We start from the raw sequence: 15,267 nt of genomic DNA on the forward strand, positions 1-15,267 counted from the left end.
TCTGCTTCTTTGACGTCGGGGAGAGGAAGGCTGATAGGCCCAGTAGTTCGGGACGGCAACACGAGTCTATCACGGAGCCCGGGATGGGCTCTGCGATTGACTCACGTTGCATTCCTGAGCTACCGGTCGATCGCGATCGACGTGTTGGGCACCCCTGTGTTAGAGGTTACACTACCTAATAAGGCCTTGGAGTGAGACAGAGAGGTTTGTTCACTTTGGTACCTACATTTTCCTACAGACACAAAATCTAAACTGTTAATTGGCATTACATGTACCTCAGGATTGTTGCATAAATCAATAGGAGTATTTGCCCCTTGAAATCTCTGCATCCTGGGGGATATATGAGCTTTCTAAAATTGCTATCTGCTTGTTTATACGATCCAGATGTATAAGTGTTGCTATTGAAATATCTGTTTAATTTTATTTTTAAAAACTCCAATTTAGTTTAGTTGTTTGTAATATTGTTATGCTTTGTATTGTTTGGTTGTAGAGACCTTCTTACTAAGGTGGAACTTTCTGCTATTAGTGAGCACACTGCTGGTTGCAGAGTGATTTTTAAGGAGCATCTTCCAAGAGGACTGTATGTGGACCCTTATCAATTGACATCACTGCAACAGCACAATGTAACGCAGGTATGAGTCTGACTGAGTTCCTTTCATTAATTTTGTTTAAAAAAAAGTTGTGAGTATGCTATCAACTAAACAAACTAGAAATTGGGAGTGTTAGGGAAACCAATATAGCTATTGCGACAGGAAGAGACATATAACCCTGCAAACATGAATTTCCTATTGATTTTACTGATCTATCTAATAAGCGGTAGCATCAAAGATGTTAACTCACTCTATCCACAATTACATTCATCCCATTACCTTGATCTATCAATCAAGCACATAATTAACCCACAAGAAGACAGGGTAAATCATATTAACGTAATCTCAAATAAAGGAAGACATCAACGAATCCCTAAGAAAAGAATAAGGAAAGTAAAACCTATTAGAACCACTACTCATATTAAGCCTATCACATCCACCTCTGTTCCCTGTGTATATCTTAATACTAGATCTGTCAGGAATAAAGCTTCCTAATTAAAGATTGGATCATCAGCAAGCAAATAGCCTGTCTTTTTCTAACCGAAACATGGCTATTGTCTGAAGAAGATCCAATAATAATTGATCTTCTACCAGATAATTTTAAAATCCTTACGCTAAACCGTGAGGGAAGAAAAGGGGGAGGATTAGCAATTATTCTTAAGGAAGGATTTGAGTTTGAACTATTGGATTCCAAAATGACCAATCAGTTAGAAATGTTAGCTTGTAAAATTAGCAATAAGGAACTAGAAGAATCCCTATATTGCATATTATTCTATGTCCCATCAAAAAGCTGGCCAAAAGCCAAAGAGGACTTTTGTGAATTAGTTCTACATAATTCAATTATTCCTTCTTACAATATCATTGCAGGTGACATAAACATACACCTAGATGAAGAGGACAATCCAGATACGAAAGACTTTAAAAACTTTTTATCTCTACTCAATTACAATCTCCCTTTACCCACTCAAACATATGAAAAAGGTCATCAGTTAGATGTGGTAGCTATGTCCACAAAGGAAATTTTAGACTTTGCCATCTCTCTACCTGATGGCACCTGGTGTCACGATATCTGGTCTTACCATTTTACTTATTATTTCAAATTAATCTGGACTCATTTAAAATCTAAAACACATCCAAGGATAAAAAGAGAACATCACACAAGGGGTTTTATCAATCCAGAGGAATATTGGTCACAATATGAACTACAAGCGGAGATAAGAGAAGGAGTCGATTTCTGGGATCACTGGATGAAAACTAGCACATCCATTTTAGATAAAATTGCCCCTAAACGAAATAGCAAAAGCTGCACAAATAAATATAACAAATGGTTTGACACCGAACTTCTAAAAATGAAACAACTAGTAAGATGACTGGAAAGAATTTGGGAAAAAACAGGAGAATTGTCAGACCGTAACAACTGGAGATCTAACATAAAAATCTACAAACAACTGATAAAAGACAAATGTAAAGCATTCTACTCTTCTAAAATCAACTTATCTAGCACTAGTTCAAAAGGAATCAATACAAAAGAGCTGTTCAACTTGGTTATGAATTTATTTGACACCACACACCACATTCAACTCGTGCACAATATTAAACTACCTTCAGCAAATGATTTAGCACAGCATTTCGATTCAAAAATTAAAAACCTAAGAAACAACTGTTCAACAAATGACACTAATGGTCATCAAATAGCTAACATACAAGGAAATGAAATACCAGCAGACATGATCTGGAGTTCCTTTCAAGATTTAGAATGGAATAATTATATCAAACTATATAACAAATACTCTAAATCATACTGCGGTCTGGACTCATGTCCCCCGGAAATTATGAAAGCGGCTCCATTAGAATTTAAACTAGCTTTGCTGAATTACTTAGCCCATAACCTAAAAATTGGAAAGTTCCTCTCTAATAATGGTCACATAATAATAACCCCAATTCCAAAAAATAGTAAAGAATCATCAGCACTGGTAACCAACTACAGACCAGTAGCATCCATTCCATTTATTGTAAAAATCATGGAAGGACTGGTACATACCCAACTGATGGAATATCTTGATCAGTTCTCTCTCTTGCATGAAACTCAGTCTGGTTTTAGACCTTTGTTCAGTACTGAGACAGTAATTGCAGCTATCTTAGATAATCTGTGTCTCTTGTTCAGTAAGGGCCTTAATGCCTTGATCATGCAAATTGATATGAGCTCTGCCTTTGACCTAGTTGACCATGGGAAAATGCTACAATGCCTAGATGCAATTGGTATTAGGGAAGAGGTGTTGGACTAGTTTCGAGGCTTCCTTATGTCCCGTACCTATCAAGTACGTTTCAATTACAATCTCTCCGATACCTAGAGCAATCCATCTGGGGTACCGCAAGGATCACCACTATCCCCATTGCTTTTCAATGTCTACATGTCCTCACTAAGTGCGCAATTGACCCAGCTGGGGATAAAATTATTCAGTTACGCAGATGACTTTACAATCATCATTCCATTTACTAACTCTCTCTCTACTCCCAAGGCATCAGAAGCACTAAATTTGAGGGAGCAATGAATGACTGAATTCAAACTGAAACTTAATTTAGAAAAAACAAAATTTTTTGTAGCTTCGCCACACCCGCTTGACACCAAAACACCGCTATGCATCAATAAACTTAGTTATCCTATTCAGTCTACAATGAAGGTATTGGGTGTAACACTAGACCAGTGCTTAACCATGAAGGACCAGGTAGACTCCTTAATCAGAAAGGGTTTTTTCACTCTCTGGAAACTTCGATCCTTTAGAACATATTTTGATATGCCAGCATTTAGAATCCTGGTACAATCCCTCGTACTGAGTCAACTTGATTACCGTAACATCGCCTATTTAGCAATTTCTCAAAAGAATATGCGACGATTACAATTAGTGCAAAATGCAGCGATCAAACTAATTTTCGGGCTGAAGAAGTTTGATCATGTGACACCTTACTACCGACAGCTGCATTGGCTACCGATGGAGGCACGCATAAAGTTTAAGTTCGCCTGTTTCTGCTTTAAAGTACTATATGGTCTAGCCCCTAAATACATAACTGACCTTTTCTCCTCAGCCAACAGACATAAGAGAAGTTCACATTTGAACTTCGTTTCCCCTCCAATTAGAGGATGCAAACTCAAAAGACACCATCAACACCTTTTCTCACATCAAGCAGCATTATGGGGTAAAGATCTAGAACAATTGCTTATGCTTACTACTTATGGGGAATTCAGGAAACGCCTAAAAACATATCTGTTCTTGAAATATCTAGGCAGCTGACCCGTACAACTCTTTCTCCTCAATAACTGATCCCTTGAGCTGTTAATCACTAGCTTCCAGTCTGTTAAGTTCAATCTATTTGTACCATCTTTTAATCTTTGTAAACCGCATAGAACTTCACGGTCCTGCGGTATATAAACTGTTATTATTATTATTATGTAGCTGTATACTGTTACATAAGATAGTTGCATGCATAGAATGATATGATTTTATTTATTTATATTTCTTATATACCGCTTGGCAGGAGTGCTACACTTGTAGCTAATAATTATTGTCAGTTTATATACTGTATCTTTCTGAAACACCCTTAATTCAATATATCAGAATTCTATAATGCTGGAGCTAAATAAGAAAACGCAGACTGACTAGTGCACGCCAATCAAGCATTAGCCTTGGCTGAAATAACTAAATGATTCTTGTCTTGGTAACAAAGAACTTACACTTAGTTTTACTAAGCCTTGGTAGAGATTTCTACCACAGCCCAGAGCGATAAATTCTCCAATGTTGTTTCAATACTTTTGGTAGCCTCCCTAATTTTAGCACCTGTCCATTCAACCTGGCCCATTCAACATTTTAGCATCTGTCCATTCATCCTGGTCAGATGGACAGTTGTACACTCCTATCCACTATTCTTTTCCCCTATATACATGGAATTTCTCCTGTAGCACAGCCGTCCCTCAGGCTAACGACAGGACCGGCCTACACCACTTAACATAGACCCTGGCGTGCTTCCCCATTATGGAGGAAGTCCATGCACCGAACAGGGTAATTTACCAAACCCTGCCCTTAGTTGCCCGGGAATAATGAGAATTGCACAAATATTTTCCAATCGGTTATTTTTTATTAGCTTTATCGGGATCATCTTTCATTAGGCATTTGTGCAAGAAGAATCATATAAAGTCAGGCATGTCAAAGTACATCTCTCCTGCCAAATATGATCACAAAGAATCGCTCCCACAAGGTTCACTTATATACTTTTGTAAAGCTTAGTATGACATCACACCTGTCAACCAATCAGCCAACAGAGAGGCTGTCCTTAGGTATGAACAAAGAAAATTCCTTTTAACATAGTTACAAGCTCAAAGACAAGTTTTACAAATCACCAAGTTTACATCAATTTCTGAATGCGCAATTCATTATAACATACCCAATAGACACTTTGTAATTCTCAAAAGGTTTAAATCAACCAGTCCTTCTGTTTGCAGAACCCATGCTTGGAAAACTAACAGCTTCAAGTTTCACTAAACCACATTCCTAAATGGGCCACAAGAGCCCTCCCTTCACAGTAGAGAGCTGCATTGGAACGGGGACGACGGGAATCCCGCGGGTCCCCTTTTGGGTCGCGGGGATCCCGTGGGGATGCCCCCTAGGGTCGTGGGGATCCCGTGGGGATTTCCCCTAGGGTCACGGGGATCCCATGGGGACGCCTTCTAGGGTCGCAGGGATCCTGCGGGGTTCGATGCAACTCGAACCGCGAGGCTCATCTTCTTTTTCCTACCTGCCCTGCCGCAGCACACATAGCTGAACGGAAGTCTTCCCCAATGTCAGCGCTGGAAATAGAAGACGAGCCTCGCGGCTCGAGCTCCATTTTGCTGGTAATTTGCTTGCAGATGAGGGCTGGGAGGTGGAACACAAAAGGGGGTTGGGAGTGCGTTTTTGGACACAAGGCATGAACTTGGGAAAGAGAATGGAAGAAGGGAGGGAAAGAAATGCTGAGGTGAGGGAGGGAGTACGTTTTGGACACAAGGCATAAACTTGGGAAAGAGATGCTGAGGTGGGGGAGGGAGTGCATTTTGGACACAAGGCATGAACTTGGGAAAGAGGATGGAAGAAGGGAGGGAAAGAGATGCTGAGGTGGGGGAGGGAGTGCGTTTTTGGACACAAAGCATGAAATTGGGAAAGAGGATGGAGGAAGGTAGGGAAAGAGATGCTGAGGTGGGGGGGAGCGTTTTTGGATACAAGGCATGAACTTGGGAAAGAGGATGGAGGAAGGGAGGGAAAGAGATGTTGAGGTGGGGGAGGGAATGCGTTTTTGGACACAAGGCATGAACTTGGGAAAGAGGATGGAGGAAAGGAGGGAAAGAGATGCTGAGGTGGAGGAGGGAGTGCGTTTTTGGACACAAGGCATGAACTTGAGAAAGAGGATGGAGGAAGGGAGGGAAAGAGATGTTGAGGTGGGGGAGGGAATGCGTTTTTGGACACAAGGCATGAACTTGGGAAAGAAGATGGAGGAAAGGAGGGAAAGAGATGTTGAGGTGGGGGAGTGAATGCGTTTTTGGACACAGAAGGCATGAACTTGGGAGAGAGGAAGGGAGGAAAAGAGATGTTGAGGTGGTGGAGGGAATGCATTTTTGGACCCAAGGCATGAACTTGGGAAAGAGATGCTGAGGTGGGGGAGGGAATGCGTTTTGAACACAAGGCATGAACTTGAGAAAGAGGATGGAGGAAGGGAGGGAAAGAGATGCTGAGGTGGGGGAGGAAATTCGTTTTTGGACACAAGGCATGAACTTGGGAAAGAGGATGGAGGAAGGGAGGGAAAGAGATGCTGAGGTGGGGGAGGGAGTGCGTTTTTGGACACAAGGCATGAAATTGGGAAAGAGGATGGAGGAAGGGAGGAAAGAGATGCTGAAGTGGGGGAGGGAATGCGTTTTTGGACACAAGGCATGAACTTGGGAAAGAGGATGGAGGAAGGGAGGGAAAGAGATGCTGAGGTGGGGGAGGGAGTGCGTTTTTGGACACAAAGCATGAAATTGGGAAAGAGGATGGAGGAAGGGAGGGAAAGAGATGCTGAGGTGGGGGGGAGCGTTTTTGGATACAAGGCATGAACTTGGGAAAGAGGATGGAGGAAGGGAGGGAAAGAGATGCTGAGGTGGGGGAGGGAGTGCGTTTTTGGACACAAGGCATGAACTTGGGAAAGAGGATAGAGGAAGGGAGGGAAAGAGATGTTGAGGTGGGGAGAGAATGCGTTTTTGGACACAGAAGGCATGAACTTGGGCGAGAGGAAGGGAGTTAAAGAGATGCTGAGGTGGGGAGGGAATGTGTTTTTGGACACAGAAGGCATGAACTTGGGCGAGAGGAAGGGAGTTAAAGAGATGCTGAGGTGGGGAGGGAATGTGTTTTTGGACACAGAAGGCATGAACTTGGGAGAGAGGAAGGGAGGGAAAGAGATGGTTGTGTACATGGGAATGGAAGAAAGGATAATTTTTGGTCATAGGGAGGGAGTGAGGTACAGATGAGAGGGAGAAATATTGTGGTGGAAAGGGAACAGTGGGACAGATTGAAATGGATGCAAGAGAGAGGAATGTTGGACATAGTGGTGAAGGGAATGGAGGGAGAGATGTGGCATGGTGCTGGAGAGGGGTGATAGAAGGAGAAATGTTGGGCATGGGACTGGTGGGCAGGCACGAAAGATGATAAAGGGATAAATGCTGACCATGGTAGGAGGAACCAATGGACAGCAACAGAAGAATTTACAGAAGATGAGAAAGTGGAAAAAAGAAACTGGGACCAACTTTATGGAAAAATAAGTCTTCAGATAACAAAGGTAAAAAACAGAATTTATTGACTAAAATATGTTAGCTTTGGGAAATGTATATAGCAGATGTCTTTGCATTGTGTTCAAAAGTAAAAGAAAAGCATTTCTGGTTTTATTTCTACAGTGTTGAAGTACTTGCTGACCCTTGCTGTGACTGGTTGGGATCCCCAAGCACCGCCAGCAGAGAACCTCCTCTAGAGACAGCCAGAACTCCCCTCCACCAAGCAAAGCAGTCACTGGCAGCATCCATGAGCCACTGAGATGCCAGCATCTGTGACTCAGGGATAATACTGCTGCCTGCCAAGCTTGGCAAAAGGGATCCCTGGCCAACTGCAAAGGAAGTCCTCAGCTGACAGCTTGGGGGTTCTCATCAGCTGAGTATTTATATTTTATATTTACATTAGAGGCTCTGGTAGAAACCCATTTACAAAGTATGTATTCTTCCCAATTAATATTTCCAAATTAATAAAGTCTCTTTGCTTATTTGTAAATGGGTCTCTACCAGAGCCTTTAATTCAGTAACATAATTAAATGAAATAACTATTTCTGAAGTTTATAGGGACGGGCGGGGATGGGTGGGGAAGGAGGGATTCCTTGTGAGGACGGGTGGGATTCCTCATGGGGACGGGTGGGATTTTGGCGGGGATGGGTGGGATTTCTATCCTCACGCAACTCTACTTCACAGCTACAGACTGAAGAGAGTTTCTATGGTAGTCTAGCTGAAAGGTCAGATAGGTCAAATGCAGATGTGTTACTTCTCAGGATTTCTTTAAGTTTAAAATATACTTCGTTAAAGCATATTTTAGATCTTTAGGCTTTCTTGCCAGGGACATCTGTTTTCACTCAGGCCATGAGGTTTCTCCTATTCCCCCTGGGCATAGCCATCCACACAAAGAACGCTAGAATCCCAGGCCTTTTTTAAGCGGGAAACCTTCAGTATGTTTTACACCAAGTAGAGACACAAAGAACGACAGAAAACAAAATGGAGTCATTAATAACTCTAGAAGTGTGTCATGTATCCTGATTTCCTCTATGATCTAGCTTAATAGCAAAATATATAAAGAGAATATTATTATGCTTTTCCTTATCTGTAGTGTTTTTCTGGCCTTGGCTGCAATCCATATTCAGATTTTTATTTTTGTATTTATGCACCAACTTTTCATAAGTTTCTATTGGGCGTGGCCTTAACTGTTAACACATATGCTTGCAACTAACTAGATTTACCCAGAACCATATGAAAAGCAGGCATTATAAGTAGGAAAATCCACAACATACTCCACAAACACGTCTTGCACACTATCCATTCCATTTCAGCATTATAGTGCCCCCCTACCAGCCAGCCAGCGCCACTACTCAATCCCCTCTTGAATATCATGTAAGTTTATGCACCTGATATTCACACCTAGGGCGCTCGTGGTCTTACCTCTGGCTCTCAGAGGTTACTTTGGGCACTGCCCATCTTATGGATAAGTATAAATCTGTGCAAGTATATTCTCTTAATGCCAATTAGACAGAACTAACTGCACAAATGGCCAGAAAAACATACTACCTAGGCCTGTAAAGGTGCCTAGAAAATCATACCCAAAGCATGCTTGATTTCTCTCAAGAGAGAAAGCAAGCATATCCCATTTACTGTCCTAGATAATACCCTTCTTCAAGTAATTTATGTAATGTTGCTGGCTAAGCAAAACCATACAGGAAACTTACCATTCAAGTGGGCAGGTATATAAGCAGTGTCTGTTCTATCGTCAAGGAACAGAACAGAGGCTAAACTTGCGTCCATTCTGTTATTTATAGAGGTATCAATGAAACTAGTACTTTGGAGGAATAAAAATCAGAAAGAAGGTATAGCTAAGAGAAAGCGTCCGGGCTCCTCCATAAAAGGAGGCGAGTCAACGGGCGCAGCTACTCTCGCGGTGATTTTTCTTTCTTTTTCCACAGCACGAAGCAGAGGGAAGAAAGCAGGCGAGGAGAGAAGGAAACAGGCGAGGCGCTAGGGAATCGGAGGGGAGGCAGCAAAGCGCCGGAGAAGGGGAAGACAACAACGGGGCAGCGGCGAGAGTAGCTCTGCCCACCCTACCACGTCAGCAGCTAGCGTCCGGGCTCCTCCATAAAAGGAGGCGAGCCAACGGGCGCAGCTACTCTTGCGGCGATTTTTCTTTCTTTTTCCACAGCACAAGGCAGAGGGAAGGAAGCAGGCGAGGAGAGAAGGACACAGGCGAAGCGCTAGGGAAGCGGAGGGGAGGCAGCAAAGCGCCGGAGAAGGGGAAGACAACAACGGGGCAGCGGCGAGAGTAGCTCCGCCCACCCCACCACGTCAGCAGCTAGCGTCCGGGCTCCTCCATAAAAGGAGGTGAGCCAACGGGCGCAGCTACTCTCGCGGCGATTTTTCTTTCTTTTTCCACAGCACGAGGCGGAGGGAAGGAAGCAGGCGAGGAGAGAAGGACACAGGCGAGGCGCTAGGGAAGCGGAGGGGAGGCAGAAAAGCACCAGAGAAGGGGAAGACAACAACGGGGCAGCGGCGAGAGTAGCTCTGCCCACCCTACCACGTCAGCAGCTAGCGTCCGGGCTCCTCCATAAAAGGAGGCGAGCCAATGGGCGCAGCTACTCTCATGGCAATTTTTCTTTCTTTTTCCACAGCACGAGGCAGAGGGAAGGAAGCAGGCGAGGAGAGAAGGACACAGGCGAGGCGCTAGGGAAGTGGAGGGTAGGCAGCAAAGCGCCGGAGAAGGGGAAGACAACAACGGGGCAGCGGCGAGAGTAGCTCCGCCCACCCCACCACGTCAGCAGCTAGCGTCCGGGCTCCTCCATAAAAGGAGGCGAGCCAACGGCACACAGCCGTTCGGCACGCAGTGAAGGCGAGCGGCAAAGGCGCTCGCCTTAGCGAGAGCGCCTTTGCGAAGGAGCCTTGAGAAGGAGTCAGAAGCCCAGGCAGCCCAGCAGCGATATCTAACTTCTACAAAATAATCCACAGGTACTTCTCTCTACTCATTTCTCTCTTCTCTCTCTACTCTTTCAGCTAGCTGCGCGCTGAACACCACACATACACACCGTGGGACATAGGAGCGGGAAAAGAGGAATGAAGGCTGTAGGAACCCAGCAGAGCTACCCAGTATACTGCACCGAGTGTCACATGTATGACTACCTCCCCTCCGGGAGGCAGGCGTACATATGCGGTCGATGCCAGGAACTGGATAGCCTGAAGAAGGAGGTCGGGAGACTGCAGGTTAGAGTCCAGGAGCTGGAGGGACTCTGCACCTTAGAGGAACAGTGTTGGGCAACTGAAGACACCACCAGAGAAAGCCACATAACGGAACAAGTTAAGAGAGCTCGAAAAGTTCATCGAGGAGGCCTGCAGGATGGTGGGGGCACAGGACTACCAGCACATCAGGAGAGAACCAACAGTTGGACGACAGAACCCACCAGAGGCCATGGGAGTAGGACCTTGCGGAGGATCAGGACAGGCAGGTGAGGTGGAGACCCAACACAGCCTGGAGGAAGGACTAGAGGACTGCGCCACTGACACAGACCTGAGACCAGAGAGACAGATGAGGAAGGGGAGATCTGCTATCATAGTGGGTGACTCAATCCTGAGAGAAGTGGACAGTCACATAGCTGGAGGGAGAGAGGACCGTCTAGTGACATGTCTCCCGGGGGCTAGAACGAAAGACATCATCAACAGAATTGAGAGGATCCTGGAGGGAGCCGAGACGGAGGAGAAAGCAGTAGTAATCCACATTGTTACCAACGACGTCAGCAGAAGGAACTACAACAAGACTACACTAACTGACCAGTTCAGGATCCTGGGGAGGAAACTGAAACTGAGGACAAGGAAGATAGCCTTCTCAGAGATCCTGCCATTACCGAGAGCGGACGCAAGGAGGCAGAGTGAACTACAAGCAATAAATGGTTGGCTGAGGAGATGGTGCGAAGAGGAGGGCTTCCACTTTGTTCAGAACTGGACAACTTTCTTGGGGAAGAACACGCTCTACAAGAGAGACGGACTGCACCTGAGTGCGACTGGGACGAGGATGCTGGCATGCAATGTCCAGAGCGTCATAGACTTGGCTTTAAACTGAGGAGAAGGGAAAAGCCGATAGACGATCTGACCTCGACACATCGGACTAAAATATCAAATAAAGATACTGAGCAAGGACATTGTAAAAGAGGGCTTAGGACTGAGAGAGAATTTTTGGAAAAAGGACCTAAGAACGCAATGCAGGGGCCCAGGGCACAAAGGAAACTAGCATGTAGGAGAGGGGGACGGCAGGAGTGCCAAACCACGAGGAAAAACAGCAGGGAGGGCAAACAACAGGGACTTACATTGCCTATATACTAATGCTAGGAGCCTACAGGCAAAAATGGGAGAGCTGGAAGTCATAGCCAGCAAGAAGGACATAGACATTATTGGAGTCACAGAAACGTGGTGGACTGATGACAATAAATGGGATGTGGCCATACCAGGGTACAAACTACAGGAGAGACAGGACACACAAAAAGGGTGGAGGAATAGCGCTATATATAAAAGACTCCATACCCTCAACCAGGATGGAAACAACAGTAAGGGCGGATGGCTTGGAATCACTATGGGTTAAGCTACCGGTAGGAACTGGAACAGACATAAAATTGGGTCTGTACTATCGCCCACCTGGTCAATCGGAAGAAATCGACCAGGACCTGGAAGCTGAACTGAGGCAGGTATGCAAAAGTGGAAGTGTGGTTGTGATGGGGGACTTCAACTACCCTGGGATAGACTGGAGTATCGGGCACTCAAACTGCACGAGGGAGACCAAATTCCTGGAGGCCACAAGGAACTGTTTCATGGAATAGTTGGTCTCGGAACCAACACGGGGAGATGCCACCCTTGACCTAATCTTCAACGGACTAGGGGGACCCGCAAAGGAGGTGGCAGTACTAGCCCCACTAGGAAACAGCGATCACAACACAATCCAGTGCAGGCTAGAAATTGGATTATCAAAGGTGAAAAGAACCACGACGACAGCACTCAACTTCAAAAAAGGGAATTATGATGCCATGAGGAAAATGGTGGGAAAGAAACTCAACAGCAACACAAGGAAGATGGAGTCCTTAGAAAAAGCCTGGACCCTACTCAAGGGCACGATGCACGAAGCACAGAACCTGTGTGTCCCCAAGTTCAGGAAAGGGTGCAAAAAAAAATAGAACAAAAAACCCAGTGTGGATAACAAATGCAGTGAAAAAGGCGATAAGTGACAAGAAAGCATCATTCAAAAAATGGAAAAAGGACCAAACAAAGAACAACCAAAAGGAGCACAAAAAACACCAAAGAGAGTGTCACCGAGTGGTTAGGAAAGCAAAAAGAGAGTATGAAGAGAGACTGGCGGGGGAAGCAACAAACTTCAAATCATTCTTCAGGTACGTTAAGGGGAAGCAACCAGCAAGGGAGGAAGTGGGACCCTTGGATGAAGGAGACAGAAAGGGAGTGGTAAAAGAGGAAAAAGAGATAGCTGACAAGTTGAATGAATTCTTCACATCAGTCTTCACGAGGGAGGACACAACCAACATTCCTGAACCCGAAGAGATCGTAAATGGAGATCAGGATGATAAGCTGGTCCAACTAGAGGTAAGCCAAGAGGATGTCCTCAGGCAGATAGACAGGCTAAAGAGCGACAAATCGCCAGGACTGGACGGCATTCACCCAAGGGTACTCAAGGAACTAAGGAACGAAATAGCAGAGCCACTTCGACAAATATGCAACCTATCCTTAAAAACTGGAGGACTGGAAAATAGCAAATGTCACGCCCATCTTCAAGAAGGGTTCAAGGGGTGACCTGGGAAACTACAGGCCGGTGAGCTTGACCTCGGGAAAGATGATGGAAGCGCTGATTAAGGACAGCATCTGTGAACAAATCGAAAACAATGGACAGCTAAAGTCGAGTCAGCATGGCTTCTGCAAGGGTAGGTCATGCCTCACAAACTTATTGCACTTCTTTGAGGGGGTAAACAGCCAGGTGGATAAAAGGGAATCCATAGACATCATCTACCTTGACTTCCAATAAGCCTTTGACAAGGTACCACACGAAAGACTGCTTAAGAAGTTATGGAACCAAGGGGTGCAAGGGGAGGTCCACCAATGGATCAAAACCTGGCTGGCAGACAGGAGACAGAGTAAAGGGAGTAAATGGAGTAAAGGGCCATTACTCAGACTGGCAATGTGTCACGAGTGGAGTTCCGCAGGGGTCGGTGCTGGGACCGCTCCTGTTCAATATATTTATTAACGAACTGGAGGCAGGAACAAAATGTGAGGTCATTAAATTTGCGGATGACACCAAACTATACAGCAGGGTTAAAACCACGGAAGACTGCGAAGACCTACAAAAGGATCTGACGACACTGGAAGAGTGGGCCAAAAAGTGGCAAATGAACTTCAACATAGGGAAATGCAAGGTCATGCATGTAGGGGAAAAAACCCGATGTTCACTTACAAAATGGGGGATCACTGCTAGGGGTAAGTAACCTTGAAAGAGACCTGGGAGTGATGGTAGACACAATACTGAAGGCGTCGGCAGAGTGCGCCACAGCCTCAAGGAAAGCCAACAAAATGTTGGGTATCATTAAGAAGGGTATCACGACCAGGATGAAGGAAGTCATCCTGCCACTGTATCGTGCAATGGTGCGCCTGCATCTGGAGTACTGTGTCCAGTACTTGTCGCCGTACCTGAGGAAGGACATGGCAGTGCTTGAGGGAGTCCAGACAAGAGCAACTAAGCTGATAAAGGGTATGGAGAACCTCTCATATACTGACAGACTGAAAAATCTAGGGCTGTTCTCCCTGGAGAAGCGGAGACTTAGAGGAGACATGATAGAAACCTTCAAGATCCTGAAAGGCATAGAAAAAGTAGACAGGGACAGATTTTTCAAATTATGGGGAACCACAAGTACAAGGGGGCACTCGGAGAAATTGAAAGGGAACAGGTTTAGGACAAACGCTAGGAAGTTCTTTTTAACCCAGAGGGTAGTAGATACATGGAACACGCTTCCTGAGGCTGTGATAGGCAGGAGCACGTTACAGAGCTTCAAAAAAGGTTTGGATAGGTTCCTAGAGGACAAAGGGATTGAGGGGTACAGATAGAAGTAGAGGTAGGTTATAGGGATAGGAGTAGATGTAGGTTAAAGAAATAGTCAGGGACCACTGCTCAGGCAATAGGCCTGATGGGCCGCCGCGGGAGCGGACTGCTGGGCGAGATGGACCTCTGGTCTGACTCAGCGGAGGCAATTTCTTATGTTCTTATGTTCTTAAAGATAGAACCTTAGATATATATTAGACATATCTAAATCCCTAGATTTCCCTAAAATAAGAGAACCCCAATATTACCAAACTTAGGAGTTGTCCCTATACTCAGAAGTGTCTGGCATAGTAACCTAGAATTAAATGAAGTAAGATGTAAAATAATGCAAAGTGGAAACCTTAAGAAACCCAAATATATGCATAACCTGTGAAGTTCACTCATGTGTAGATGATACAAGCAATGAGTGCACACTAGATATAATTGTGAACTCCTCCCCCTGCAGTCCATTGGAGAGATCAATCTGCCTGCTTTTAAATATCAGCAGCAGTGGAGATCAACTGCTTTTACACCTAAGCAGCAACGAGACCAGCCACAACCACCGAGAGCACACAGACCCGATCCTACCAAGAGTGTGAACTCTTCCCCCCATGCAATCCGCTAAGAAGATCGACTGTCGGCTCCGGGCGGCTTTCCCGCAGAGGAGAGAATCCTGCATTCACCGTGGGCCTCATCTGGGGCAGCCTCCTTGGAGCGGCTGGGGCACGGGCAGTGTGTCTGGGAGGGAATGCATGGATGGGAGAACA

The 15,267-nt window shown here is 45.1% G+C and overlaps 1 protein-coding gene across 2 annotated transcripts in view; it reads left to right on the forward strand.

Annotated features, from left to right (window-relative positions):
• Positions 1–15,267, forward strand: part of PIGX (phosphatidylinositol glycan anchor biosynthesis class X) — a 347,324-nt gene that overhangs the window by 54,771 nt on the left and 277,286 nt on the right. For both annotated transcript variants that reach the window (XM_033959362.1, XM_033959361.1), the window contains one exon: positions 491–632. In XM_033959362.1, coding sequence (XP_033815253.1) covers positions 491–632 — 142 coding nt within the window. The remainder of the gene's footprint in view (positions 1–490; positions 633–15,267) is intronic.

This window comes from Geotrypetes seraphini, chromosome 9 (genome assembly GCF_902459505.1).
Source record: "Geotrypetes seraphini chromosome 9, aGeoSer1.1, whole genome shotgun sequence".
Lineage (NCBI taxonomy): Eukaryota > Metazoa > Chordata > Amphibia > Gymnophiona > Dermophiidae > Geotrypetes > Geotrypetes seraphini.